Source organism: Dendropsophus ebraccatus, chromosome 9, assembly GCF_027789765.1.
Source record: "Dendropsophus ebraccatus isolate aDenEbr1 chromosome 9, aDenEbr1.pat, whole genome shotgun sequence".
Lineage (NCBI taxonomy): Eukaryota > Metazoa > Chordata > Amphibia > Anura > Hylidae > Dendropsophus > Dendropsophus ebraccatus.
The window spans coordinates 13,013,964-13,040,608 of record NC_091462.1 but is presented as its reverse complement, the minus strand read 5'-3'; the positions used below and the strand labels follow the sequence as shown (position 1 = coordinate 13,040,608).

General features: G+C 44.3%; 1 protein-coding gene across 2 annotated transcripts in view; it reads right to left on the bottom strand.

The window, feature by feature from the left end:
* OBSL1 (obscurin like cytoskeletal adaptor 1) overlaps positions 1-26,645 on the bottom strand; it is a 49,913-nt gene that overhangs the window by 8,799 nt on the left and 14,469 nt on the right. For both annotated transcript variants that reach the window (XM_069982589.1, XM_069982590.1), the window contains 10 exons: positions 24,271-24,543; positions 21,599-21,865; positions 21,116-21,388; positions 20,202-20,474; positions 19,809-20,081; positions 19,137-19,409; positions 18,688-18,960; positions 16,490-16,765; positions 12,571-12,846; positions 41-316 (listed from right to left, as the gene is read on the bottom strand). In XM_069982589.1, coding sequence (XP_069838690.1) covers positions 41-316; positions 12,571-12,846; positions 16,490-16,765; positions 18,688-18,960; positions 19,137-19,409; positions 19,809-20,081; positions 20,202-20,474; positions 21,116-21,388; positions 21,599-21,865; positions 24,271-24,543 — 2,733 coding nt within the window. The remainder of the gene's footprint in view (positions 1-40; positions 317-12,570; positions 12,847-16,489; positions 16,766-18,687; positions 18,961-19,136; positions 19,410-19,808; positions 20,082-20,201; positions 20,475-21,115; positions 21,389-21,598; positions 21,866-24,270; positions 24,544-26,645) is intronic.

Below are 26,645 nucleotides of genomic sequence, written 5' to 3'. Positions count from 1 at the left end.
AACAGAAAAGTTGTCCCGTACATGAGATTAGGGTCCTTACCTTCAACGTGGACCTCTGTATGGAACTGGTCCGTACCGGCATCACATGTGTACCTGCCGGAGTCTGAGGGACGGACACTTTGTATGATAAGTTGCCGATGAACTCCTCGAGATGTGATTTTGACCCGTCCTACAGACAACAGCTCCTCTCCATTTTTCAACCAGCGCACCTTAAAATTTGCCCGTGACAACTCACAGGATAGAACAAGGTCATCCCCGGTCATCAACGTATGGTGCTCTGGAGTTCCTGTGTTACCAACAATAGTGACCGGAGGAGCTAAAGGAGAGGAGAGAAAATTAGAGCCCAAAAATAATATTTGCAAAATCACCACAAAATGACCGCCAAGCAAATAGAAGTGCAGCCCTTCTCAGCCGAAACAGCAAACGAAACGTCACTACGGGCAATGTCATCTGAGAATAGGCACTGACAGGGAGGCATTGCAAGCATGGGGGGGGGGGAGGAGGGGTACGAGGCTTTTTGGAGGCATAGCACAGAATAATGGAGGCATGACAGGAGGAGGAAGGAGGCAGAGCAAGGAGGCTGAATAAAGACGGACTCCGGAATCAGAGGTCCATTATAAAAAGTGGTTAGCTTGACTACAAGCAGGCAATGGGGATTAGACTAAGAAAACTTGTTAACATGTTTGATTTGTGTGGAAATGAGCACATCAGCCTTCATAATATAGGTGATAAATGTAATAGAAAGAGCACAGGGTCATTGTCAGAGTTAGAGACTGCACCCAACAATGTCTCTGGAATAATAACCTCTCAATACTGTAATACTGATCCCTACAGCGCTGTATACTGCAAGATTACAAGGCAAAAGTAATTCCAGTCTAATATCAACATTATGTTCCTGTATATAGGGGGCAGTATTATAGTACTAATATTCTTGTATATGGGAGGTGGTATTATAGTACTTATATCCCTGTATATAGGAGCAGTATCATAGTAGTTATATTCTTGTATATAGGGGGCAGTATTATAGTAGTTATATTCTTGTATATAGGAGCAGTATTATAGTAGTTATATTCTTGTATATAGGAGCAGTATTATAGTAGTATATTCCTGTATATAGGAGCAGTATTATAGTAGTTATTTTCCTGTATATAGGAGCAGTATTATAGTAGTTATATTCTTGTATATAGGAGCAGTATTATAGTAGTTATATTCTTGTATATAGGAGCAGTATTATAGTAGTTATATTCCTGTATATAAGAGCAGTGTTATAGTAGTTATATTCCTGTATATAGCAGCAGTATTATAGTAGTTATATTCCTGTATATAGGAGCAGTATTATAGTAGTTATATTCCTGTATATAGCAGCAGTATTATAGTAGTTATATTCTTGCATATAGGAGTAGTATTATAGTAGTTATATACCTGTATATAGGAGGCAGTATTATAGTAGTTATATCCCTGTATATAGGAGCAGTATTATAGTAGTTATATTCTTGTATATAGGAGCGGTATTATAGTAGTTATATTCTTGTACATAGGGAGCAGTATTATAGTAGTTATATTCTTGTATATAGGTGCAGTATTATAGTAGTTATATTCTTGTATAAAGGAGCGGTATTATAGTAGTTTTATTCTTGTATATAGGGGGCAGTATTATAGTAGTTATATTCTTGTATATAGGAGTAGTATTATAGTAGTTATATTCTTGTACATAGGAGCAGTATTATAGTAGGTATATTCCTGTATATAGGACCACTATTATAGTGGTTATATCCCTGTATATAGGAGCAGTATTATAGTAGTTATTTTCCTGTATATAGGAACAGTATTAAAGTAGTTATATCCCTGTATATAGGAGCAGTATTATAGTAGTTATATTCTTGTATATAGCAGCGGTATTATAGTAGTTATATTCTTGTATATAGGAGCAGTATTATAGTAGTTATATTCTTGTATATAGGGGGCAGTATTATAGTAGTTATATTCTTGTACATAGGGAGCAGTATTATAGTAGTTATATTCTTGTATATAGGAGCGGTATTATAGTAGTTTTATTCTTGTATATAGGGGCAGTATTATAGTAGTTATATTCTTGTATATAGGGGCAGTATTATAGTATTTATATTCTTGTATATAGGAGCAGTATTATAGTAGTTATATTCTTGTATATAGGGGGCAGTATTATAGTAGTTATATTCTTGTATATAGGAGTAGTATTATAGTAGTTATATTCTTGTACATAGGAGCAGTATTATAGCAGGTATATTCCTGTATATAGGACCACTATTATAGTGGTTATATCCCTGTATATAGGAGCAGTATTATAGTAGTTATTTTCCTGTATATAGGAACAGTATTATAGTGGTTATATTCCTGTATATAGGGGGAAGTATTATAGTAGTTATATTCCTGTATATAGGAGCAGTATTATAGTAGTTATATTCTTGTATGTAGGAGCAGTATTATAGTAGTTATATTCTTGTACTTAGGGAGCAGTATTATAGTAGTTGTATACTATTTTCTATATAACCATTGTCAATATGAAAAATGACCGTATTGACTGGAATTACTTTCTAACTTCTTCAGAGAAATAAATTAGTTATTATATTTTGTTGCTGTGATTATGCGTTAGAGATGATTAAATCTTTTTTTAAAGGTGATTATTTTCAAGAGACTTTGATGGGTGAAGCTGAGATTTAACATGTCAGTGGGATGCAATTTAGGGGTCTCACAGCATAGGCTGGGGTAAGGGGAGTGCAGGGTTGTGGGTGTTAGGGGGATAGGATGCAGGAGGGTGTTGGTTGCAGTGCCTCTTCGTCACTCCTGTTACCTCCCACAGTGACATAAAAGCTGAAGCTGTCGTTGCGGGCATCGCACAGATATTCCCCCGCGTCATCACGCACTGCTCCAAGGATGGTCAGTGAGCGCTCGGCTCCCCTCTCCTCCATTAGTATGTGCGGATTGTCCTGTAGTCGCTCTCCGTCCTTGTACCATCTCACGTCAGCCTCAGATTGGGACAGAGAGAGTGCCAGCCTGAGGTCCTCAGACATAGTGCACACCCTCCGCGGCATGATCTGGTCACGGTCTAAGACCACCACTACAGCCTCTTCCAAGAACCAAACACCGAGAGGAATTAAGAGGAGTCCCAGTTGATAACGGAGTGGGGACAGAATCTAACTGCAATTTCAATCCCCCTTTCAATTAGGTTGCAAACACATTGTATTTACAAGAATGATGAGAAAAGGAAGGCAAAGATCAGACCACAGACATCACAGCAGATATTCACTACCACAGCTGGGGAAGGAAAGGATTCTAGAACAATCTCATTATAATGCAGGCCATATAGAGACTGCAAAGACAATCTATCACTTCCCTGTACATGGGCCTAGCGGAACGTCTGCTCCATACCTTTATTAAAGGGGTTGTCCAGCAAAAATCTTTTTCTTTCAAATCAACTGATATCAGAAAGTTATATAGATTTGTAACTTACTTCTATTAAAAAATCTCCAGTCTTTTCATACTTATCAGCTGCTGTGTGTCCTGCAGGAAATGTTTTATTTTCAGGCTGACACAGTGCTCTCTGCTGCCACCTCTGGCCGAAACAGGAACTGTCTAGATCAGGAGAAGTTATCTATGGGGATTCATATGAAACCGAGACAAAGTTCCTGTCTCGGCCAGAGATGTCAGCAGAGAGCACTGTGTCAGACTGAAAATAAACCAACATTTCCTGCAGGACATACAGCAGCTGATAAGTATGAAAAGACTGGAGATTTTTTAATAGGAGTAAGTTACAAATCTATATAACTTTTTGATATCAGTTGAATTGAAAGAAAAAGATTTTCACTGGACAACCCCTATATTCAGATTTTTAATTGAATGAGGAAACGTTCAACAAATTTAAAAAAAATGCTTAGTGGCATAATAAAAGCTACGGTTAAAGGGGTACCCCAGCGAAAATCTTTGTCTTTCAAATCAACTGGTTCCAGAAAGTTATATAGATTTGTAATTTACATCAATTGAAAAATCTCAAGTCTTCCCATGCAGGAAGTGTTTTCTTTTCAGTATGACACAGTGCTCTCTGCTGACATCTTTGTCCAAGACATAGAAAATCCCCATAGAAAACCAGTGTGTCAGACTGGAAAGCATAAACCACTTCCTGCAGGACATTCAGCAGCTGATAAGTATGGGACGCCTTGAGATTTTATCAAATATAAAATATCAAATCTTTATAACTTTCTGAAACCAATTGATTTGAAAGAAAAATATTTTCTCTGGATAACCCCTTTAAAAGCACCACATCTCAGTGACTCCACATAGTAGTGCTAAGATAGTAGACAGCCACCATCTTGTTATTTGCTATTTGTTTGGGCTCCTAAACCTCTGGGCCCTATAACAGGGGATATGACTATAGTTAGGCTCATGACTTTACCATATAGGTTCCAAAGAATACAGACAAATAACTTTTACAGTATAGTTGTGGCCCAAAGTTTTTAGACTGACCCCAATGTTGTAATTATGATTAAAATGTCCGTATTGTGGCTCTTATAATAGTTTTATTTTTTTACCTACAGGGCTATTTGGGATATGTCCCTTTTTGCGCCATGATCTTTAGCTTTTATGACAGGCTCTATTAGGAGATCACCAGTCGAACCATATGGAGGTAAGTTTTCTTCCTCCGGCAGTCAGGGAAAAAGACTGCATATCTAGCAACAAACCTGGCTAATAATCAGCCGCTTTAAAAGAGCCTTAAAGGGATTTATTTTTTTTAAATCAACTGGTTTCAGAAAGTTATGTAGATTTGTAATTTACTCCTATTTAAAAAAAACTCAAGTCTTCCAGTACTTATCAGCTGCTGTATGCGGTGCATTCTTTCCAGTCTGACACAGCGCTCTCTGCTGCCACCTCTGTCCATGTCCGGAACTGTCCAGAGCAGGAGAGGTTTTCTATAGGGATTTGCTACTGCTCTGGACAGTTCCTGACATGGACAGAGGTGGCAGCAGAGAGCACTGTGTCAGACTGGAGAGAATACACCGCTTCCTGCAGGACATACAGCAGCTGATGAGTAGCGAAAGGCTATACAATTTTTAAATAGAGGTAAATAACAGATCTATATAACTTTCTGAAACCAGTTGATTTAAAAGAAAAAGATTTTTGCCGGAGTGCCCCTTTTAGTCCCTAAATCAACAATCAGGTCATCGAGAACTTCAAGATGACTGGTTCAGTTAATGTGAAGAAGCCTTCAGGGCACCCAAGAAAGTCCAGCAGGTGCCGGGACCATCTCCTAGAGAGGATTTAGTATCAGTGCCAAGTAGAGATGAGCGAACATGCTGGTCCGAGCTTGGTACTCGATCGAGTATTAGGGCACTCGATGGTACTCGTTACTCTGACGAGCATCTCGCGATACTCGAGGAAATCTCATCATCCGTTTCCTGTAAGTTTGCGCGCTTTTTCGCAACCAATAAACATGCAGGAGACTCTTTGTTACATCCTGCGATCACGTGGGACCCATACATGTCGATAGCAGCGATTGGTTGGCCAGATCAGATGACCCTGCCATATAAAACGCGCAGCCGGCAGTGTTCGCTTCAGACGCATGCTGTGAGAGATCAGGGACAGAGCTGCTGCTGGTCAGGGAGAGTGTCAGTGTAGGATTTAGCGTTCCAGTAGGCAGGGTATAAAAGCTTTTATTAATTCTATTACTAGAGACTGCTGGCTGGGAGTTGTAGTGCTGCTACTGCGATTTAACCAGCACACTGTGGTGACCGGCTGCTGGCAGAAAGGGGGCATTAGGTGTTGCATACACACCCCTAAGAAGTGCTCAGTGTACTCCTTTTCGATTTTGGGGCTGGTGGTCCTGGTGTACTGCACTGTATAGCTGGGATATGTAGTGCATCCTGCATAGAACTTACTTTACTGCTCATTGTATTGGGGTGACAAAGTGTGTACAGTTGTTGCCCATACTAGATAGCACCGTCAAGCCCCCCCTAAACTAGTGGGCACTACACTGTATTGTTCTGTATCACTTCTAATGGTTCTCTGTGTCCTCACTGCCATGCTTTGACGTCACACTACGTCTGCGGAGGAGCGGGACTGGTTGCCGGGGGCCCGCCTCACAACCCCCAGTCGAGAAGCATCAAGTGTACTCTTGATGGTGAGTGGTGAGTGAGAGCAGGCCTAGCCAGTTAGCTGTCAGCACCCAGGTTCATGTCCACTACATATCCCAGCCCCTGGACTCACTCCAATTTTTGGGTGGGCTCTCTGTGTGCTGAATGCCATGCAGTGTCTGGCCTAGTTTTGGGAGCCTCACTTACTCACTTGTAATGGTGAGACAATTGCCAGATCCTCAAGGATCAAAGTCAATTTCAAAATCAAAAAAGCGGTGGGGGGAGAGGTGGTGAGTCACATTATGCAGGGAATGTTACCCCAACTGCTACATTCAAATTGAAAATCGAAAGGGTGGTGGGGGTAGGAGTGGGGAGTCACGTGATGCAGGGAATGTTACCCCAACTGCTACAGGAGCGGGACTGGTTGCCGGGGGCCCGCCGATCGTGCCCCCGCCAACCAGCCAGCTGTTTTATTTTATTTTTTCTTGTCTAGCCGTGGCTGGGGCCTCACCACCCCCGGTCGAGAGGCATCAAGTGTACCCTTGATGGTGACTGACAGCTGGCTTAGCCGGATTGTACCGTACAGCCCCCTCCAAAAAAAAACTAGTGGGTACTACACTGTATTGCTGGGATTTGTAGTACATCCTGCATAGAACTTCACTGCTGGCCCACGTGTTCAACCTAGTGTTGCAGCTGTTTCTTAAGACCTACCCCAATTTGGCTGACTTGCTCACTAAGGTGCGGCGCATCTGTGCGCATTTCCGCAAGTCAACCACGGATGATGCCACCCTTAGGGCAGTGCAAAGGCGCTTGCAACTGCCAGCTAACAGACTGCTGTGCCACGTGCCCACGAGGTGGAATTCCACCTTCCAGATGGTAGCCAGGGTTTACCAGCAACGCAGAGCCATTGTGGAATGCCAGATATCAACCTCGGTTTTGTCCATTTCAAACCAAATAATTTGTGGTCCATATGCCTACCTCTGCCATCCATGTTGACTTCTGGTGTGCCTGGCTTTGCCTCCTTTTGGCTGGGCCTTAACTGGCATCCATGTCTACTACTGCTGGGCCTATAGTTTACTGGCGTCCCTAATTTTGCCTCATTGTTTTGTCCATTTCGTACCAAATGATTTGTGGTCCATATGCCTACCTCTGGCATCCATGTAGACTACTGGTGTGCCTGCCCTTGCTTCGTTGTTGCTGGGCCTTAACTGGCATCCATGTTGACTACTGGTGTGCCTGCCCTTGCCTCGTTGTTGCTGGGCCTTAGCTGGCATCCATGTAGACTACTGGTGTGCCTGCCCTTGCCTCGATGTTGCTGGGCCTTAACTGGCATCCATGTAGACTATTGGTGTGCCTGCCCTTGCCTCGTTGTTGCTGGGCCTTAGCTGGCATCCATGTAGACTACTGGTGTGCCAGCCCTTGCCTCGTTGTTGCTGGGCCTTAGCTGGCATCCATGTAGACTACTGGTGTGCCTGCCCTTGCCTCGTTGTTGCTGGGCCTTAACTGGCATCCATGTAGACTATTGGTGTGCCTGCCCTTGCCTCGTTGTTGCTGGGCCTTAGCTGGCATCCATGTAGACTACTGGTGTGCCAGCCCTTGCCTCGTTGTTGCTGGGCCTTAGCTGGCATCCATGTAGACTACTGGTGTGCCTGCCCTTGCCTCGTTGTTGCTGGGCCTTAACTGGCATCCATGTAGACTATTGGTGTGCCTGCCCTTGCCTCGTTGTTGCTGGGCCTTAACTGGCATCCATGTAGACTACTGGTGCGCCAAACTCAAACTGCTGAACAGCACCTTCTACCTTCCTTGGATGTTTTAGCCGTTTTGAAGGCAGGATTGACCAGGGCTTTTACCAGTAGCTTCTTTCCTTCCTTGGATGTTGTAGTAGCCTTTTTGAAGGCAGGATTGACCAGGTCTTTTTAATACACAGGCTACCGCACTTGCCGTCTCTTAGAGACTCTTTAAAGGATTGAAAGTGTATTTGATCAAATTCCGTGTATTGTTCTCTGTGTCCTCACTGCCATGCTCTGACGTCACACTACGTCTGCGGAGGAGCGGGACTGGTTGCGGGGGGCCCGCCGATCGTGCCCCCGCCAACCAGCCTGCTGTTTTTTTTTTGTGTAGCCGTGGCCGGGGCCTCACCACCCCCGTTCGAGAGGCATCAAGTGTACCCTTGATGGTGAGTGCTGACTGACAACTGGCCTAGCCAGTTAGCTGTCAGCACCCGGGTTCATGTCCACTACATATCCCAGCCCCTGGACTCACTCCAATTTTTGGGTGGGCTCACATGATTCCTCACTCACTTGTAATGGCTCTCTGTGTGCTGAATGCCATGCAGTGTCTGGCCTAATTTTTGGGAGGCTCACTAGCTTCCTCACTCACTTGTAATGGCTCTCTGTGTGTTCAAGGCCCTGCACTGTCTGAGGAAACTAGTGAGGCTTCCCAAAACTAGGCCAGACACAGCATGGCATTCAGCACACAGAGAACCATTACAAGTGAGTGAGGAAACTAGTGAGGCTCCCCAAAACTAGGTCACTCACTTCTAATGGTTCTCTGTGTGCTGAATGCCATGCTGTGTCTGGCCTAGTTTTGGGGAGCCTCACTAGCTTCCTCACTCACTTGTAATGGTTCTCTGTGTGCTGAATGCCATGCAGTGTCTGGCCTAGTTTTGGGGAGCCTCACTAGCTTCCTCACTCACTTGTAATGGTTCTCTGTGTGCTGAATGCCATGCTGTGTCTGGCCTAGTTTTGGGGAGCCTCACTAGCTTCCTCACTCACTTGTAATGGCTCTCTGTGTGTTCAAGGCCCTGCAGTGTCTGGCCTAGTTTTGGGGAGCCTCACTAGGTGTGCCTGCCCTTGCCTCGTTTTTGCTGGGCCTTAACTGGCATCCATGTTGACTACTGCTGGGCCTTAACTGGTATCCATGTTGACTACTGCTGGGCCTGCCCTTGCCTCCTTTTTGCTAGGCCTTAACTGGCATCCATGTTGACTACTGCTGAGCCTTTACTGGCATCCATGTTCACTACTGCTGGGCCTGCCCTTGCCTCCTTTTGCTGGGCCTTAACTGGCATCCATGTTGACTATTGCTGGGCCTTTACTGGCATTCATGTTGGCTACTGCTGGGCCTTAACTGGCATCCATGTTGACTATTGCTGACTACTGGTGTGCCTGCCCTTGCCTCCATGTTAACTGCTGTTGCTCCTGCCTGGCCTCCATGTTGGTTACTGTTGCTCCTGACTGGCCTCCATGTCGGTTAATGTTGCTCCTGCCTGGCCTCCATGTTGGCTACTGCTGATCCCGGCAGTTCTCTGTGTGCTCAATGCCATGCAGTGTTTGGCCTAATTTTGGGGAGGCTCACTCACTTTTAATGGTTCTCTGGGAGCTCACTGCCATGCTAGGTCTGGTATAATTTTTGGAAGGCTGACTGGCTACCGCTTCTACCTTGTTCACTCTGTCCTCACCGCTATGCTGTGTCAGGCTGAATTTTTGGGTGGTTCATGATAAGCTACCTCTGTTTTAATGGTTCCCTGTGTTCTCAATGCCATGCTGTGTCAGGCTGAGTTTTTGGGTGATCCCTATGCCTACCTCTGTTTTAACCAGGCTGTTGCACAGAATTAGGCATAATGGTGCCATTAGGCAGCCTCAGAGGCATGCATACATACTGCCCCTGCTGTTTCCTGTCCATTTCCGTTGTGTTTCCATCAATTTCTGAGGTTGACAGGTTTTCACACGACCTTCCCTCTACCGAACTTGGGTCCCCTCAAAAAATGCTTGAGTCTCCCATTGACTTCAATGGGGTTCGTTACTCGAAACGAGCACTCGAGTATCGGGAAATACTCTGCTCGAGTAACGAGCACCCAAGCATTTTAGTACTCGCTCATCACTAGTGCCAAGCTTGCTCAGAAGTGGCAGCAGGCGGGTGTCAGTGAAACCAAACTTTGTGTCCGTCTTAAACCTCTTGGCCACAACTATAAGTAAAGAAAAATAAGTGAAGATGCTTAGTGTTGGGGACAAACTGACAAAGACATTGCTAACTCTCATATAGACCCCCTGTGGAGTCCGGTATGGGTATCATTGTCCTATTTTTTTTTTTTTCTTGCTGAAATAAATAGTACAAGCAATTTTAATTGTAATTGGGTTTATTAGGCAAATATGCTATTATCTACATTCAGGAAGACTTTCCCCAGGTCCCCCCCCCCCCCCTCACTCTCCTTCACTGCTCATTATCAGGAAATCTCAACTCTTTTACATCAGTCAAGCCCTGTGTGACCTATGGTGAGGGGAGGGGGAAGGAGGGAGATTAGTCGGCAGCAGAAAACAAAGGATTACACAGTGGGAGCTGTGTGAAAGCGGTATTCAGAGGTCAGAGAAGTCAGTGCTGACTTCAGAGGAGATAGCCTGGTGATGTAGCTGTAAATTAACTTTTTGTTGTCCTGTTTTGGTGCCTCATCTCCCTCCACCCCTCCACTCTCCATAGAAATACATGAAGACAAGGGGGAGAACTTCAAACTGCTTTTTCATGATAAAAATGAATTTTTCGGCTTATAAACCCAATTACAAAGTTTCTTACAATCGACTGTACTATTGATTTCTGCAAAAAAAAAAAAATTAAACAACAGTGACACTTTAAAGGTGTGTAGAGCTAGTTTCAATGGTCTATAGTAATGGTTATCAGCAGTGTTCCTTAACCTGTGGTTCTTCACCTCAGGGCATGCTGACAGTTTGCAAACACCTAATTGTAAAGAGACATTTATCAAAAACCGTAGTAGCCGTTCATTACTTTTCATCAGAAATGACTAATTTTACCAGGTTCTTCACCAATATGCCAATGTATATGGTTTTTTCCACCTCTTTATGGCCAGAATTATGCTGATTATTGGTTCTATGTGTTCTTTATAGTTGTCGGCGCTCTCTAAAGATAAAAAGCTCCCGGCACCGGCCATTATGGAGACGTATAAAAAGCAAATTAGCTACAAATACTAAATGTATTTAGATAAAAATAAAAATGTCCAGACACAATGAACGTTCCTCAAAATGTATCAACCTGACTTATTCCTTAACGAAACCTCTCCCGTCAGCCCCCGTCCTTAGTGACCTCACAATCTAATATCGATAGGCTATGTTCAAATACATTGTGTGAATGACGGACGTTGTTTGCATTAACGTTGGAAAGACTTTCCGTTGTGTAATTGAAAAGAACGGACGGTCTTTCCAACATTAATGCAAACCACGTCCGTCATTCACACAATGCATTGAACAATGGCGGTTGTTTCCTACGGCCGTCAAAATAATAATCATTTCAATTATTTCCGCCCATTGTCCGTAGACTTCTTTGCAATTTGCCTTTAAAACCACGTCTGTTGTTTATACAGTATGTGAATATAGCTTTAGGGTTAATATTGGTAGAAATCAAAGTGATAAAAAAAAAAAACTACTACCTATATTTCTATTTATTATTTAAATATGTATTTGTATTATTATTATTATTATTATTATTTTATTTATTTATTTATTTTTTTCATTTATTTTATTACTTTTTTTAAAATCTTTTTTAAGCAAACTTGCACTTTGAGGATAAGTCCTCCTGTGTATGTACATGAGGGGCAGCACCATATCTGCCCATTATATCACATCATGTGGAGTTTTCACAATTTTTTTTTCTTTTTTTTGTCTTATGATTCCTGATGTCTAAGTTTCATTTGTTTTGGATGAAATAAGTGTACGCTACTATGATGTCTTATACAGGCTGCATACAGACACAGAGCAACCTATATCTCCATAGAGGGACCTCAGAGGCAACATGAGGACATTAAAGAGCAGCACTAAGCAGTGTAAGCTGCTCAGCTATAACACCAACTATAGCTGTTATCAGCTTTTATGTGTGTCTTTGCCTCTGTCTCACTCCAGCAACCCCCCCCCCTTTTCATAGGTATCCATAGATGCAGCTGTAACCTGATCATTCAGTAAGATTTTTTTCAGAGTGAACGATTTGTGGAAGAGGGGGGGGGGGGGGAACCCTTTCTATAATAAGATAGGTTCCAAAGTTTCTTATCTTCCTTTATACTATTGACTTATGCAAAGTTTAATTTCTTTGATATTTTAGACATTTAATTATCTTTAATTTTATATCATTTTTAGATTTTAATTATTTTTGTTCTTATGATTTTTTTTTCTTCTCATTGTTTTCGATCATTTAATTTTCCTAATGAATTTTGGTGATGTTAACTTATTCAGCATCAAGGTGGAGAGATACACTTTGGATAGATTTCATTGGTCAGACACATCATGATAAAATAAAAGAGAAAATGACAAATTAAAATTATACAAAAAAAATTGTATAATAATAAAATAATAATAATAATAATAATAATAATAATAATAATAATAATTATGTACAGTAAAACATAATGAAGAGCTACCACAGTCTTTGATGGTCACACATCTACGTGTCTTTATTTGCTGTTACTCACCATCAACTTGCACTTGGAAGGAGCGAGAGTCGGTCCCGACGTTGCACTCGTACTCCCCGGTGTGCTCCGGCTGTGCGCACAGAAGACTTAGCGTGCACTTTTCTCCATCATCGTCCATAGTCAGGTTGCCATCTGGTGTCACTTTTGTCCCATTCTTAAACCAGCGAATGACATCTGGAGTGCGGGACAGCTCGCACTGTATGGACAGGGGCTCTCCTTCAGTCACATGCAGTACAGGAGGGGAGCAGCCATCGCTTACAAACTTTGCCGGAGGTTCTGCATAATACAGAGGAAGAGAAGTCAAAATGGAGAAACAAAAACCTATTCGCTAGATAGTTGCCTAGCGTCGTGCAACAAGGACTGCTGTAAGATGGTGAATACAATTGGGTCAGACTGGTCAAATAGGGGACTAGTGGTCCAGGCCAGGTTCCAGTAAAACAGGGATCATTAGGTCTCATATACCACAGAGCCATGTGACAGTGGTAAGGACCATTATATGCTTCAGTTCAGGCTTCGCTGATATGGACATTAAGGGAAAATGTATAACGTTACAGGAGACATATCTATAATTTGAGGGTCCCAAGAATAGGTTCCTCTACTTGGCCCAAGATATGACATCCCTGAGTCTACACACTTAGGGTCTTATTCCACGGGCCGATGGGGGCCCGATTAATAATGTAAACGAGCACCGATCTGCTAGATTATCTGGCCGTGGAATAGGCCCAGTAAATAAGCACCGATCTGCTAGATCGGCGCTCGCTTACTGGGCCTATTCCATGGCCCGATAATTGTTTAGCGAGGGCTGCAGGGACATCGTTACTGATGTCCTTGCAGCCCTTATTTAAACACCATATGTTACCTACACATGTTGCAGGTCTTCTCCTGTGCTCTTCTTCCTCTCCTGCCCGCATCAGCAACTTTGGTGCGGCCTGTCTGAGCTGACAGACTGCTCAGCCAATCACTGGCCACGTCAGTCCTTGCCAGTGATTGGCTGAGCGGTCTGTCAGCTAAGACAGGCCGCTCCGAAGCTGCTGCGCATGGGACCAGGAGGAAGAAGGAGCGCAGGAGAAGACCTGCAACATGTGTAGGTAATGTATGGTGCTTGTGAGATCGTCAGTCGGTGAACGATGATTTTAGGTTTGAACCTTAATGAATGATCAGCCAATGACACGATCATCGGCTGATCGTTGTCTCTATTCTACGAAACGATAATCGGCCAAATGGGGCCAATTCGGCCAATTATCGGTCCGTGGAATAGGCCCCTTACGTTTGCCATATATTAAGTAAGTTTTCTACTGCTAACAGGGAGGGGCATGTGGGGACTGCTAACTAGTGATGAGCGAAAATGTTTGTAAATGTTCCTATGTCTGTACAATCATGACGCTAATTGTTTGTGCTGCCAATCACAAACAATTTGTTCAAGGATCGGAATGGTTATGATGATAATTTTTGAACATATTTGAACATGCGAACGTTTATCTCGCGTTTCCTCCCACCAATTTGAAAGAGCCAATGAAGGTGTGGGAAAGGAAGGGCACATCCGGTAATGTAGTAGCCATGTTCACTCCTGGCATTACTGGGATTGGCTGTACGATTAGCGTCATTATGTACGTTACATACATGCTATAAAAACGCGACGCTGAGGCAAATTTCCTCACAGTCTTTCCTGATTCTTGTGCCGTTCAGTAGGGAGAGGGAAACGAGCAGGGACAGCATCTGAATTTAGTTAGGCGGCAATATTCACAGTGGTAGTTAGTCAGTGTAGGGAGGGAAAGCTGACCGAGTAGGGCTTAGAATGTTGTGAAATTGTCAGTGTAGGGAGGGAGAGCTGACCGAGTAGGGCTTACAATCTTGTGAAATTGTCAGTGTAGGGAGGGAGAGTTGACCAAGTAGGGCTTAGAATGTTGTGAAATTTTCAGTGTAAGAAGGGAGAGCTGACCAAGTAGGGCTTAGAATGTTGTGAAATTGTCAGTGTAGGGAGGGAGAGCTGACCGAGTAGGGCTTAGAATGTTGTGAAATTTTCAGTGTAGGAAGGGAGAGCTGACCGAGTAGGGCTTAGAATGTTGTGAAATTTTCAGTGTAGGAAGGGAGAGCTGACCGAGTAGGGCTTAGAATGTTGTGAAATTTTCAGTGTAGGAAGAGAGAGCTAACCGAGTAGGGCTTAGAATGTTGTGAAATTTTCAGTGTAGGAAGGGAGAGCTGACCGAGTAGGGCTTAGAATGTTGTAAAATTTTCAGTGTAGGAAGGGAGAGCTGACCAAGTAGGGCTTAGAATGTTGTGAAATTGTCAGTGTGGGGAGGGAGATCTGACAGAGTAGGGATTAGAATGTTGTGAAATTGTCAGTTTGGGGAGGGAGAGCTGACAGAGTAGGGATTAGAATGTTGTGAAATTGTCAGTGTGGGGAGGGAGAGCTGACAGAGTAGGGCTTAGAATGTTGTGAAATTTTCAGTGTAGGAAGGGAGAGCTGACCAAGTAGGGCTTAGAATGTTGTGAAATTGTCAGTGTGGGGAGGGAGAGCTGACAGAGTAGGGATTAGAATGTTGTGAAATTGTCAGTGTGGGGAGGGAGAGCTGACAGAGTAGGGATTAGAATGTTGTGAAATTGTCAGTGTAGGGAGGGTGACAGAATCCAGCGTTTTAGCACTATAAGAATTCATTTCTTAACCCTGTAGATACCAGGCGTCCAATATAGTCCATCCTGTCCATTATCTTCACAAAATGTATTTAAATTCTCCAAGGCCAAAAGAGGAGGCTCGTGGGGACATCTTGACTTGCTGAGCTGACAGTACGCTGCGGCCTAGCATTCCTTGCGCATATTGCGCGATACATGTACGCACGTCTTTGTGTATATATGCACGGGCGAATAAACGATATGCTAATGCTATGCACCTCGTAATTGCTCCGCTAATACGTATTTTACGCTTTGCACCTGATAATCTGTACTCACCGAAACGTACACTTCTACTGTACATTCAGTATTTGTTAGTGAGTGTTCAGCGAACATGAAATGAACCGGTCACAATCATTTATTTTTTTTATGTTCATGAACCAAAGATCGGCATGCTTGCTCATCACTATTGTTAACACGCTGCCTGTCTGCTGGGAACATCCCAACTTTGATCTGAACATCTGTTGTGTCTGACAGTCTATCTGTGCCCATACTCCTAAAGGGCCTATTATCGTGTGAGATCTCGTTATATCGTTCAGATTTAAGCGATAATCTTTACATGTGTACGCAGCAACAATGAAACGATTAACAAAAATGTGTTCACGTGTCGTTGATGACATCTTTTGAGCTGACCATAAAATTGCTTCGTCTAATAGCACTTGTAGACATCTTAGCTGTCAGTTTACCGTCTAAGCTCCCAACTCTCCACCAACAATGACATAAGTGGAAAGAAGGGTCGGACATGATGGATTTTCACCACCCAACCCTATTGTTCTGGGAGAAATAAGTCGGGCTTCCCATAGGTAACCCATGAACGTTTAACCATGATGAATGTACAGGCATTTGGTGATGTCAGGAAACATAACCTGATAGTTATTGATAATGTATGGCCACTAGAGATGAGCGAACTTCGAGCACATTCAGGTTCGTCCAAACCCGAACTCTCGGCATTTGATTACCGGTGGCTGAAGATGGATGCAACTTGGACATAGACTCCATAGTATCCATGTTTTCCAGGCAGCCTTACTTCTTTACCAATGGTAGTCAAATGCCGAGAGTTCGGACCAACCCAAATGGGCTCGAAGTCTGCTCATCTTTAGTGGCCACCCTAGGTATACGCTGTGTAACATCTTTTATACCAGGTTGTCAGGCAGAAGTCATTGTTTCAGATCATTTAGTTTTCAGCTTTGGTAAGAAGAAGAATCCAGCAGCCATCATTAAAGTGGTAGACATATACTCGGAAGTTCCTTACCGGATATCTTGACATCAAATGTCATGGAGTCGCTGTCTGTGTCGCAGATATATTCCCCAGAGTCGTCCACATTGGCGTTTAACAAGATCAAACAGCGACGAGTTCCCTCGGAGGTCACCAGCAGGTTCTCATCCACATCTACTTCCAGTCCATCTTTAAACCAGCGGACATTACCACCGCTATGGGACACCTCGAGCACCAGCTCCACCCTGGCTCCTACAATATACTCCAACTCCTGGGAGCGGACGTCTGGGAACACAATCTTTGTGGGAGGATCTGTATATACAAAAATAATAATAATTATCATATATAAGAAGTGGGAAAAAAAACCTAGAATATGTATGCGACTCCGAAAAACAAAACAAAAAAGTCCCATAATTTTATGATCATGGACACATGTTCATGTAAGAAGGGTGGAGTTATGACTGGAGGAAGGTGCCTTTCTTAAACTGAGTGATGATGACAAAGCAGAAAGAGGGTGGAATAATGGGTACTGGTGGTTATGGAAGAGAGTGTAATCATGATGAGTGGAGGATGGTATTATAATGGTAAATAGAGTCAAATCTATTTATAGAGGATGGAGTATAAGGAATAGTGAAGGGCAGCACCTTAAAGGGGTACTCCAGCAAAAAAAAAAAAAATATATATATATATATTTCAAATCAACTGGTTTCAGAAAATTATATTGAATTGTAAATTACTTCTATTTAAAAATATGTAATCTCCCAATACTTATCAGCTGCTATATGTCCTGCAGGAAGTGGTGTATTCTTTCCAGTCTGACACAGCGCTCTCTGCTGCCACGTCTGTCCGTGTAAGGAGCTGTCCAGAGCAGCAGGAGAGATTTTTTATGGGGATTTCCTGCTGCTCTGGACAGCTCCTTACACGGACAGAGGTGGCAGCAGAGAGCGCTGTGCCTGGAAAGGATACACCACTTCCTGCAGGACATACAGCGGCTGATAAGTACTGGAAGACTCGAGATTTTTAAACAGAAGTAAATTACAAATCTATTACCATCTCACCATGGTGGCATAATGATAAAAATGAAGGTACAATGATTATATTATAGGGAAAGACAAAACTTTATATTAGATGAGGGTGGAGACATGATGGTGAAAAAACCGGATGATGGTTTCGACATGAAGGTGGAGTCAGGTGTTACATGGATGACTGGTATCAAGCACACAGTTCAGAGAAGTATGACAGCGTATGATGCATAGCACTAGATGATGGATAGAAAATGTAGAAGTACTTAACCTGCGGGTATCTCCCTATAGTGCACATGGGGCCCGGAGGATGATGGTAAGTTCCTTACCTTCATCCTTGGCGCCATTTTCGTAATATTAGGAATTCAATCCTTATGCTAATAAGTGGTTTTTGTGCACTGAGGGCTGTACTACCTTTCCCAGTGCGACGATCTGCCCCCATATCGCCGGGTCTGCCAATATACTGATAAGGGTGGTAGTCCCGCCCCCAGTGCACCGATCTGCCCCTGTCCATCCCACTCTGCTAATATACCGCTAAGGGTGGTAGTCCCTCCCCCAGTGCACTGATCTGCCAGTGTCCTGCCAGCTCTGCTTATATACCATTAAGTGTAGTAGTCCCCCCCAATGCACTGATCTGCCCGCTCTGCTGATATACCGCTAAGGGTGGTAGTCCCGCCCCCAGTGCACTGATCTGCCAGTGTCCTGCCAGCTCTGCTTATATACCATTAAGTGTAGTAGTCCCCCCCCACGGCACTGATCTGCCCGCTCTGCTGATATACCGCTAAGGGTGGTAGTCCCGCCCCCAGTGCACTGATCTGCCCGCTCTGCTGATATACCGCTAAGGGTGGTAGTCCCGCCCCCAGTGCACTGATCTGCCCATGTCCTGCCTGCTCTGCTGATATAACGCTAAGGGTGGTAGTCTTGCCCCCGTGAACCAAAACGATTTATTAGCATAGGGATTAAACTACTGATATCATGGAAACAGCTCCGAGGATGAAGGTAAGAAATTTACCGTCCTCCCCAGAGTCCCGTTTGCTACAGGGACATATCAGCAGCTTAGATTCTTCTAACCTGCTGAAAGTTTCCCTGTAAAATAAAATTTTAGTTTTTTTTCCTAGGGTTTTGTGCTGCACCCCATGACTTCTCTTTCCTACGAGGACATGTTCAGTGATGATTTATTAGGTGGTCCAATGATCCAACATTCTTTCTTACCTGTCACTAACACACTGTAGAATACAGCATCGTCCCCTGCGTCACACACATACTCCCCCGAATCCTGCGTCTGGGCCGAGTGAATGACCAGTCTGCGGATTTGACCATTAGACTCCACCACGATATCATCGCTGTCCTCCAGCTCTACTCCATCTTTGTACCAGCGCACACGGGCGTTCTCTCTAGACACCTCACAGCTTAATACCATCGGCTCCCCACGCACACATGATATCTCCGTCTCTTCACTCGTGTTGACAAACTTTACCGGCGGCTCTGGAAAATAACAGAGAAAAAAATATCTCAGAATATACACTGTAATATTAGGATAAAATATCAAGACATTATAGTCCAGGACCAATTGGGACATCTCTTGTATCAGATACCACCATTAGCTTAGACTCCACAGTACATTATATAGGTGAAATACTGGAAAAACCAGCTCCGCTTACCAGTAACTTTCACATAGTAACAGATGGAGTCATCTCCAGCGTCGCAGGTATACTCTCCCGAGTGTTGAGTTTGGGCAAATGGAATAATAAGTCCACGATGCTTCCCATCCAATTCCAGCCTTATGTCTTCCGTCTCTTCCACCTCGTCTCCATCCTTGTACCATCGTACAGAGGCGTTCTCTCTGGACACCTCACAGCTCAGCTCCACCTGCTCCCCAGTCAGATACATCAGCTCTGTGTCATCGCTGGTGTTCACAAGCTTTACTGGAGGCTCTGGAGAATAGGGCAACAATAGACCATCACCAATGGGTTAAATAGAGATGGATCATCGAGGAGGAGAATCCAGTCTCCAGCTGGATGTTATGGGACATTGATGGAGAACCTGCGACACTCCAGCTTTGCAAAACTACAGTTCCGATCATGTCTGGAACGCCAAAGATTTGGGTTCGGTTGTCCAGGGATGATAAAAATTTTAGTTTTGCAATTGCCGAGAGCCAAAGGTTCTCCATTCCTACCGTAGAATCATAACTTATGTTGGTGTCTCATTCGTGAGGACACATTTTATAGGAAAACTTCACTCTTAAACTTCTTATACCATTAGAAAAGATATGGAGATGTTGCAGAAGACCACTGACCAGAAGAGATATTGGGGGGATGCCGAACACCACTGACCTGACACCAGAACATTATAGAAGACACAGTCATCTTTGGCATCACAGACGAACTCTCCCGAGTCTTGCACTTGGGCGTTCTGGATGATGAGTCTACGATGCTTCCCATCTGACTCCAAAACCAGGTCCTCACTTTCTTCTACTTCCACCCCGTCCTTGTACCAACATACTTTAGCATTCTCCCTGGACACCTCACAGGTCAGTATCACCTGCTCTCCAGTCAGACACCTTTGCTCTACATTATCACTTATGTTTACAATTCTCACAGGAGGATCTGCAAGGAGGGAGACAAAAATAAGTTTATTGATTATGTATCCAAAACTCGCCCTCCAGGTTATATCAAGGGAGGCGATTTCGGTGGTTGGGGGCAGGCTGTGTTTTAAGGTTCTCTGACCTGTCACAGTCACGTTGTAGAATATTGAGTCATCTCCAGCATCACAGACAAATTCCCCCGAATCTTGGGTCTGTGCGCAGAGGATGACCAGGCGGCGGTGTCGCCCATTGGACTCCAGATGGTTTCTCTCACTTTCTTCCAGTCTCTCGCCATCTTTGTACCAGCGGACCAGGGCATTCTCTCGGGACACCTCACAGCTCAACACCAGCTCCTCCCCGCTAAGACATCTTTCATCCGTATCATCATCTGCATTCAGGATCTTCACAGGGGGCTCTGAGGGAAAGTGCAATGGTTAGATTATTCTTTAAGGCCAATGATATATAGAATTCCCGGTTGGTTAGTGGCGGGTTGAATCTCTTTGGGCTGCAGTTCAGTAACAGATGTGGCCTCAGATGTTCTTGATTAAGAAATATGAATGCGATTCCCAAAAAAGTCATTTTTGGGCACTACTATTGGAACACAACTAACATACTTCTGTTTGACCCCTCACTCGCCATACAGGCCACGTGTAGTGTTGAGTGAACTTGCCGAAAGGCCATATCCATGTTTTCCTGGCTACCCTAGGGTGGTATCTAACTTTTCTAGACACCGGGAGTCAAATAGTGAGCGTTCGGGTTCGAACGAATGTTGCTGTACACGAACTTTTGTCAAGTTCACTCAACGCTCACGTGACAACCAGAAAGTGACATCATGAGTTAGCTGTGACTTCACGACTCCTATGTACCTCCTGATCTTTGTGTAAATTGGATAATGTTACACATTGGGTACTGCCAGGCAAAAGGACTCTGTGTCCAACCAAACAGCTAGAGGTCCTCTTTGGTGGTGTGGTGATTCCTGAGATTTTCCATGTGACCATAGCTCAGGAAGTCAACATTTGTTGTGTTACCAGAAATACAGTGGAACCTGTCACTGACCTGTCACTGTCACGGTGTAGAAGACTGAGTCATCTCCAGTGTCGCAGACAAACTCCCCCGAGTCCTCCGGTACGGCACAGGGAATAACCAATCTACGTTGTCTCCCGTCAGACTCCACCCTGATGTTCTCGCTCTCCTCCACCTCCACTCCATCCCGATACCAGCGCACATGGGCGTTCTCCCTGGACACCTCACAGCTCAGCACCAGTGGCTCTCCGCTCAAACATTTATGCTCCATGTCATCATCTGTGTTTATGATCTTCACTGGAGGATCTAGATATAGAATGAGACGTATCATGACATTAGTAGGACAGGATAGGCCTCAACCCAAAGCCCAATACCAGACATACGATAAAGCATAGTGGATGGCACTGCAGCTGTGCAACTTGTGCCTTCCGTGCAACTTTAGCCCTCAACGGTTATCGAATACTGGTTACACAGAGGATAAATCTGCAGAATATTTACATATTGTGGCAAACTGACCTGTTACAGTCACTGTAAAGACAGCAGAGTCATCAATGGCATCACAGACAAATTCACCAGAGTCCGACGGCTGTACTGAGAGGATGATCAGCCGGCGGTGACAACCATATGCCTCCAGTGTGACCTTCTCGCTCTCCTGTAATTCTTCATCATCCTTATACCAATAGACTTCAGCATTTTCTCTCGAGACGTCACAGCTGAGCTCCAGGCGCTCTCCACTCAGCAGCTCCTTGGTGTCACTCATGTTTGTTATCTTGACAGGAGGGTCTAGAGAGAAGAAGAGAGACACTGGATTATAGGGGATTAAGTATTAAAAGAGTTATTCAGGCTGGCAATAACATGGCCGCTTTCTTCTAGAAACAGCACCACTCTTGTCCTCAGTTTGGGTGCGGATTTTACAGCCCAGTTCCATTGAACTGGCGCCAGTGTTGGACTGGGGTATCAAAGGAAATGATCCTGGTGGCCCCCCAATGAAGAACCAGTGACAAACGACACGTCAGTCAGTGTTAGTGCAGGTTCTAAAGCTGGGAGCCAACCTTAGGATCCTCCCGTCCTGTGGTGGGCCATTCCTACACCAACTGGCGCTGTAGGTAGTAGTCACTGGGCACTGAGTGGCGCTGTAGGTAGTAGTCATTGGGCACCGAGCGGCGCTGTAGGCAGTAGTCAATGGGCACTGACTAGCGCTGTAGATAGTAGTCATTGGGCACTGAGTGGCGCTGTAAGTAGTAGTCATTGGGCACCGAGCGGTGCTGTAGGTAGTAGTCATTAGGCACTGACTAGCGTTGTAGGTAGTAGTCATTGGGCACTGACTGGCGCTGTAGGTAGCAGTCATTAGGCACTGACTGGCGCTGTAGGTAGCAGTCATTGGGCACTGAGTGACACTGTAGGTAGCAGTCATGCCCAATGACTACTACCTACAGCGCCACTCAGTGCCCAATGACTACTACCTACAGCTCCACTCAGTGCCCAATGACTGCTACCTACAGCGCCAGTAGGTAGTAGTCATTGGGCACTGAGTGGCGCTGTAGGTAGTAGTCATTGGGCACTGACTAGCGATGTAGGTAGTAGTCATTGGGCACTGACTGGTGCTGTACGTAGCAGTCATTAGGCAGTGAGTGGCGCTGTAGGTAGCAGTCATTGGGCACTGAGTGGCGCTGTAGGTAGCAGTCATTGGGCACTGAGTGGCGCTGTAGGTAGTAGTCATTGGGCACTGACTAACGATGTAGGTAGTAGTCATTGGGCACTGACTGGTGCTGTACGTAGCAGTCATTAGGCACTGACTGGCCCTGTAGGTAGCAGTCATTGGGCACTGAGTGGCGCTGTAGGTAGCAGTCATTGGGCACTGAGTGGCGCTGTAGGTAGTAGCCATTGGGCACTGAGTGGCGCTGTAGGTAGTAGTCATTGGGCACTGACTAGCGATGTAGGTAGTAGTCATTGGGCACTGACTGGTGCTGTACGTAGCAGTCATTAGGCACTGACTGGCGCTGTAGGTAGCAGTCATTGAGCACTGACTGGTGCTGTAGGTAGCATTCATTGGGCACTGAGTGGCGCTGTAGGTAGTAGTCTTGGGCACTGACTGGCGCTTTAGGTAGTAGTCATTGGGCACTGACTGGTGCTGTAGGTAGTAGTCATTGGGCACTGAGTGGCGCTGTAGGTAGCAGTCATTGGGCACTGAGTGGCGCTGTAGGTAGTAGTCTTGGGCACTGACTGGCGCTTTAGGTAGTAGTCATTGGGCACTGACTGGTACTGTAGGTAGTAGTCATTGGCCACTGACTGGTGCTGTAGGTGTGAGACAAGAGGAAAAAAGGAGCCGGGATGATGGCGCCTCGTGTAATCCTGTTACATGAAAATGTGTAAATTAAAAGTATAGGTGGACTCTCACCTTTTAGCCCCTTGGGCTTTGTGCGTATCACCCCACTATGTGGTAACTTGTAGCGTCGGATGATGGCTGCCGGCCGAAGGATCCAGGAAACGGGACTCTCCCAGTGTCGGGGCCCGTGGTTTCATGCAGTAGACAGAAGAAAAAAGTACCTGGGTAGGTATCCTGGCGCTGCCAAAAATTCCTTCACAACAAGTAGAGTATAAAACATAAAATGGCTGATTTATTGAATAAAATCAGTAAAAATCTACATAAAATAAGCAATTACGCGTTTCGGGAGTTGCATCTCCCTTCATTCATGCAATCTGATGAAGGGAGATGCAACTCCTGAAACGCGTAATTGCTTATTTTATGTAGATTTTTACTGATTTTATTCAATAAATCAGCCATTTTATGTTTTATACTCTACTCGTTGTGAAGGAATTTTTAGCAGCGCCAGGATACCTACCCAGGTACTTTTTTCTTCTGTCTACTGCATGGTGCTGTAGGTAGCAGTCATTAGGCACTGACTGGCGCTGTAGGTAGTAGTCATTGGGCACTGACTGGTGCTGTTGGTAGCAGTCATTAGGCACTGACTGGCGCTGTAGGTAGTAGTCATTGGGCACTGACTGGTGCTGTTGGTAGCAGTCATTAGGCACTGACTGTCGCTGTAGGTAGTAGTCATTGGGCACTGACTGGTGCTGTTGGTAGCAGTCATTAGGCACTGACTGGCGCTGTAGGTAGTAGTCATTGGGCACTGAGTGGTGATGGTAATTATGGTTATTTAGGCAACATGTACAACATACATACTGACCTTTCACGAATACATTGTAGAAGATAGAATCGTCTCCGGCATCACACACGAACTCTCCCGAATCTTGAGTCCGGGCAGATAGGATGATCAGTCTACGGTGACAACCCTCCTCCTCTATGACAAGGTTGTCACTTTTCTCCAGCTCCTCCCCATCCTTGTACCAGTGCACCAGGGCGTTCTCCCGAGACACTTCACAGCTCAGCACCACACGTTCCCCGCTCACGTGCCGGTGTTCTGCATCGTCATCGGTGTTCACAATTTTCACTGGAGGATCTAACGGGAAAGAGAACCCTGATGAATATTATGCTGCAGGGATCTGTCTCCTTAAGGGGTACTCCGGAGAATGTTTTCTTTTTCAAATCAACTGGTGTCAGAAAGTTATGTAGATTTGTAATTTACTTCTATTTAAAAATCTCCATTCTTCCAGTACTGATCAGCATCTGTATGTCCTGCAGGAAGTGGTGTTTTCTTTCCAGTCTGACACAGTGCTCTCTGCTGCCACCTCTGTCCATGTCAGAAACTGTCCAGAGCAGGAGAGGTTTTCTAAGGGGATTTGTTACTGCTCTGGACAGTTCCTGACATGGACAGAGGTGGCAGCAGAGAGCACTGTGTCAGACTGGAAAGAATACACCACTTCCTGCAGGACATATAGCAGCTGATAAGTACTGGAAGAGTGGAGATTTTTTAATAGAAGTAAATTATACATCTATATAACTTTTTGACATCAGTAAATTTAAAAAGAGATATTTTTCAGTGGCATATCACTTTAAGGCCAGCCCTATCTTTTACTGGAGGGAGGGGCTTAGTTGAAAAGGGAGGAGCTTTATATACTCATTGTGCTCCACCTATTGTTCACATGCACAAGCAGTGGACGGGGGGGGGGGGGGGGGGGGGCAAGATATATTGTGGGATATATTGTATGATGCAGAATAGAAAGAGACTTTGGGTTTTTTTTTGTTTGTTTTTTTTTTTACATGTTTAACCTACTTTTACTATATTTCCATTTCCCTCACACTCTTCTCTGCTTTCAGTCTAGAACTTTCCATTGTATAATGTATAGCAAGATTTTTATTTAAAAAAAAAAAGCCTTGTCCTCTGCGTCCCACAGAACAAATAATTCTTTCTATCATTCTGTCACATTATAATATCGGAGACTCCATTGTCGGAGATAATCTCGGTCTAGGAGCCGCATGGCGCTCACTATAAAGGGAGAATGAAGCGGTGATGTGACTTTGAGATGTCTTCCTGTCTGGAGAGGGTGGGTGATTTATACATTTATATCCGGTATCACTGAGGCTTTCACGGCTGCTGCCTGACACTGTGCTGACACCGTTACATCTTTATCTTTTATCATAAAAAGCTCTCTGGCTTCTGAGTTCATACGACTGACTATAAAGGCCAGAAGGTGCCAGGCTTGTAAAAAATATATATTAGAAGCAGAATAATAGAATAGGAAGAGACTTTAGAAATATAATCCTATAAGATTATAGCTTTAAGCTGTTTAAAGGGCCTACAAATCTGTCGTCTATCTCATCTCCGTGCAGTGGAAGACTGACTATTACTTCTTCTTATCAACCATTTTAGGTGAAGAAGAGGAAGGCTGCAGTGTTTTATATGAGATGAGTGGTAGGAGGTCAGGAAGAAAATCCGACTCTCCACCCGATTCTGGGTATGTCGGCACACGTTGGACTCTTATTGTGTTAATTGGACGGCAATTAAATTATTAAAGGGGTAGTTCACAAAAAAAAATCTTTCAAATTAACTGGTGCCAGAGATTTGTAATTTACTTATATTAAAAAATCTCAAGTCTTCCAGTATTAATCAGCTGATGTATGTCCTGCAAGAAGTGGTGTATTCTTTCCAGTCTGACACAGTGCTCTCTGCTGCCACCTCTGTTCATGTCAGGAACTGTCCAGAGCAGGAGAGGTTTTCTATGGGGATTTGCTGCTGCTCTGGACAGTTCCCGACATGGACAGAGGTGGCAGCAGAGAGCACTGTGTCAGATTGAAAAATAATACACCACTTCCTGCAAGACATAAAGCAGCTGATAAGTACTTTTTAAATAGACGTAAATTACAACTCTATATAACTTTCTCACAGCAGTTTTAAAAAAATATAATTTTTTTAAAATCTCTCTTTAGGCTATGTTCGCACAATGTATATTATCGTAAAACCATTTATATGGAAATACACGTACCATTGCTGCCAGTAGTGGATTATAATAGGGGCGTTTCGGGCGGCAGCCCGGGGCCCTGAGCTCCTGGGGGGCCCATGACCACCCAAAAAGACATATTTTCAGTGATGTATTGTCTCCTGGCTATAGTTTCACCATGATTTGCAAAAAATCACAGATTTTTTATGGCAATTTTGCACAA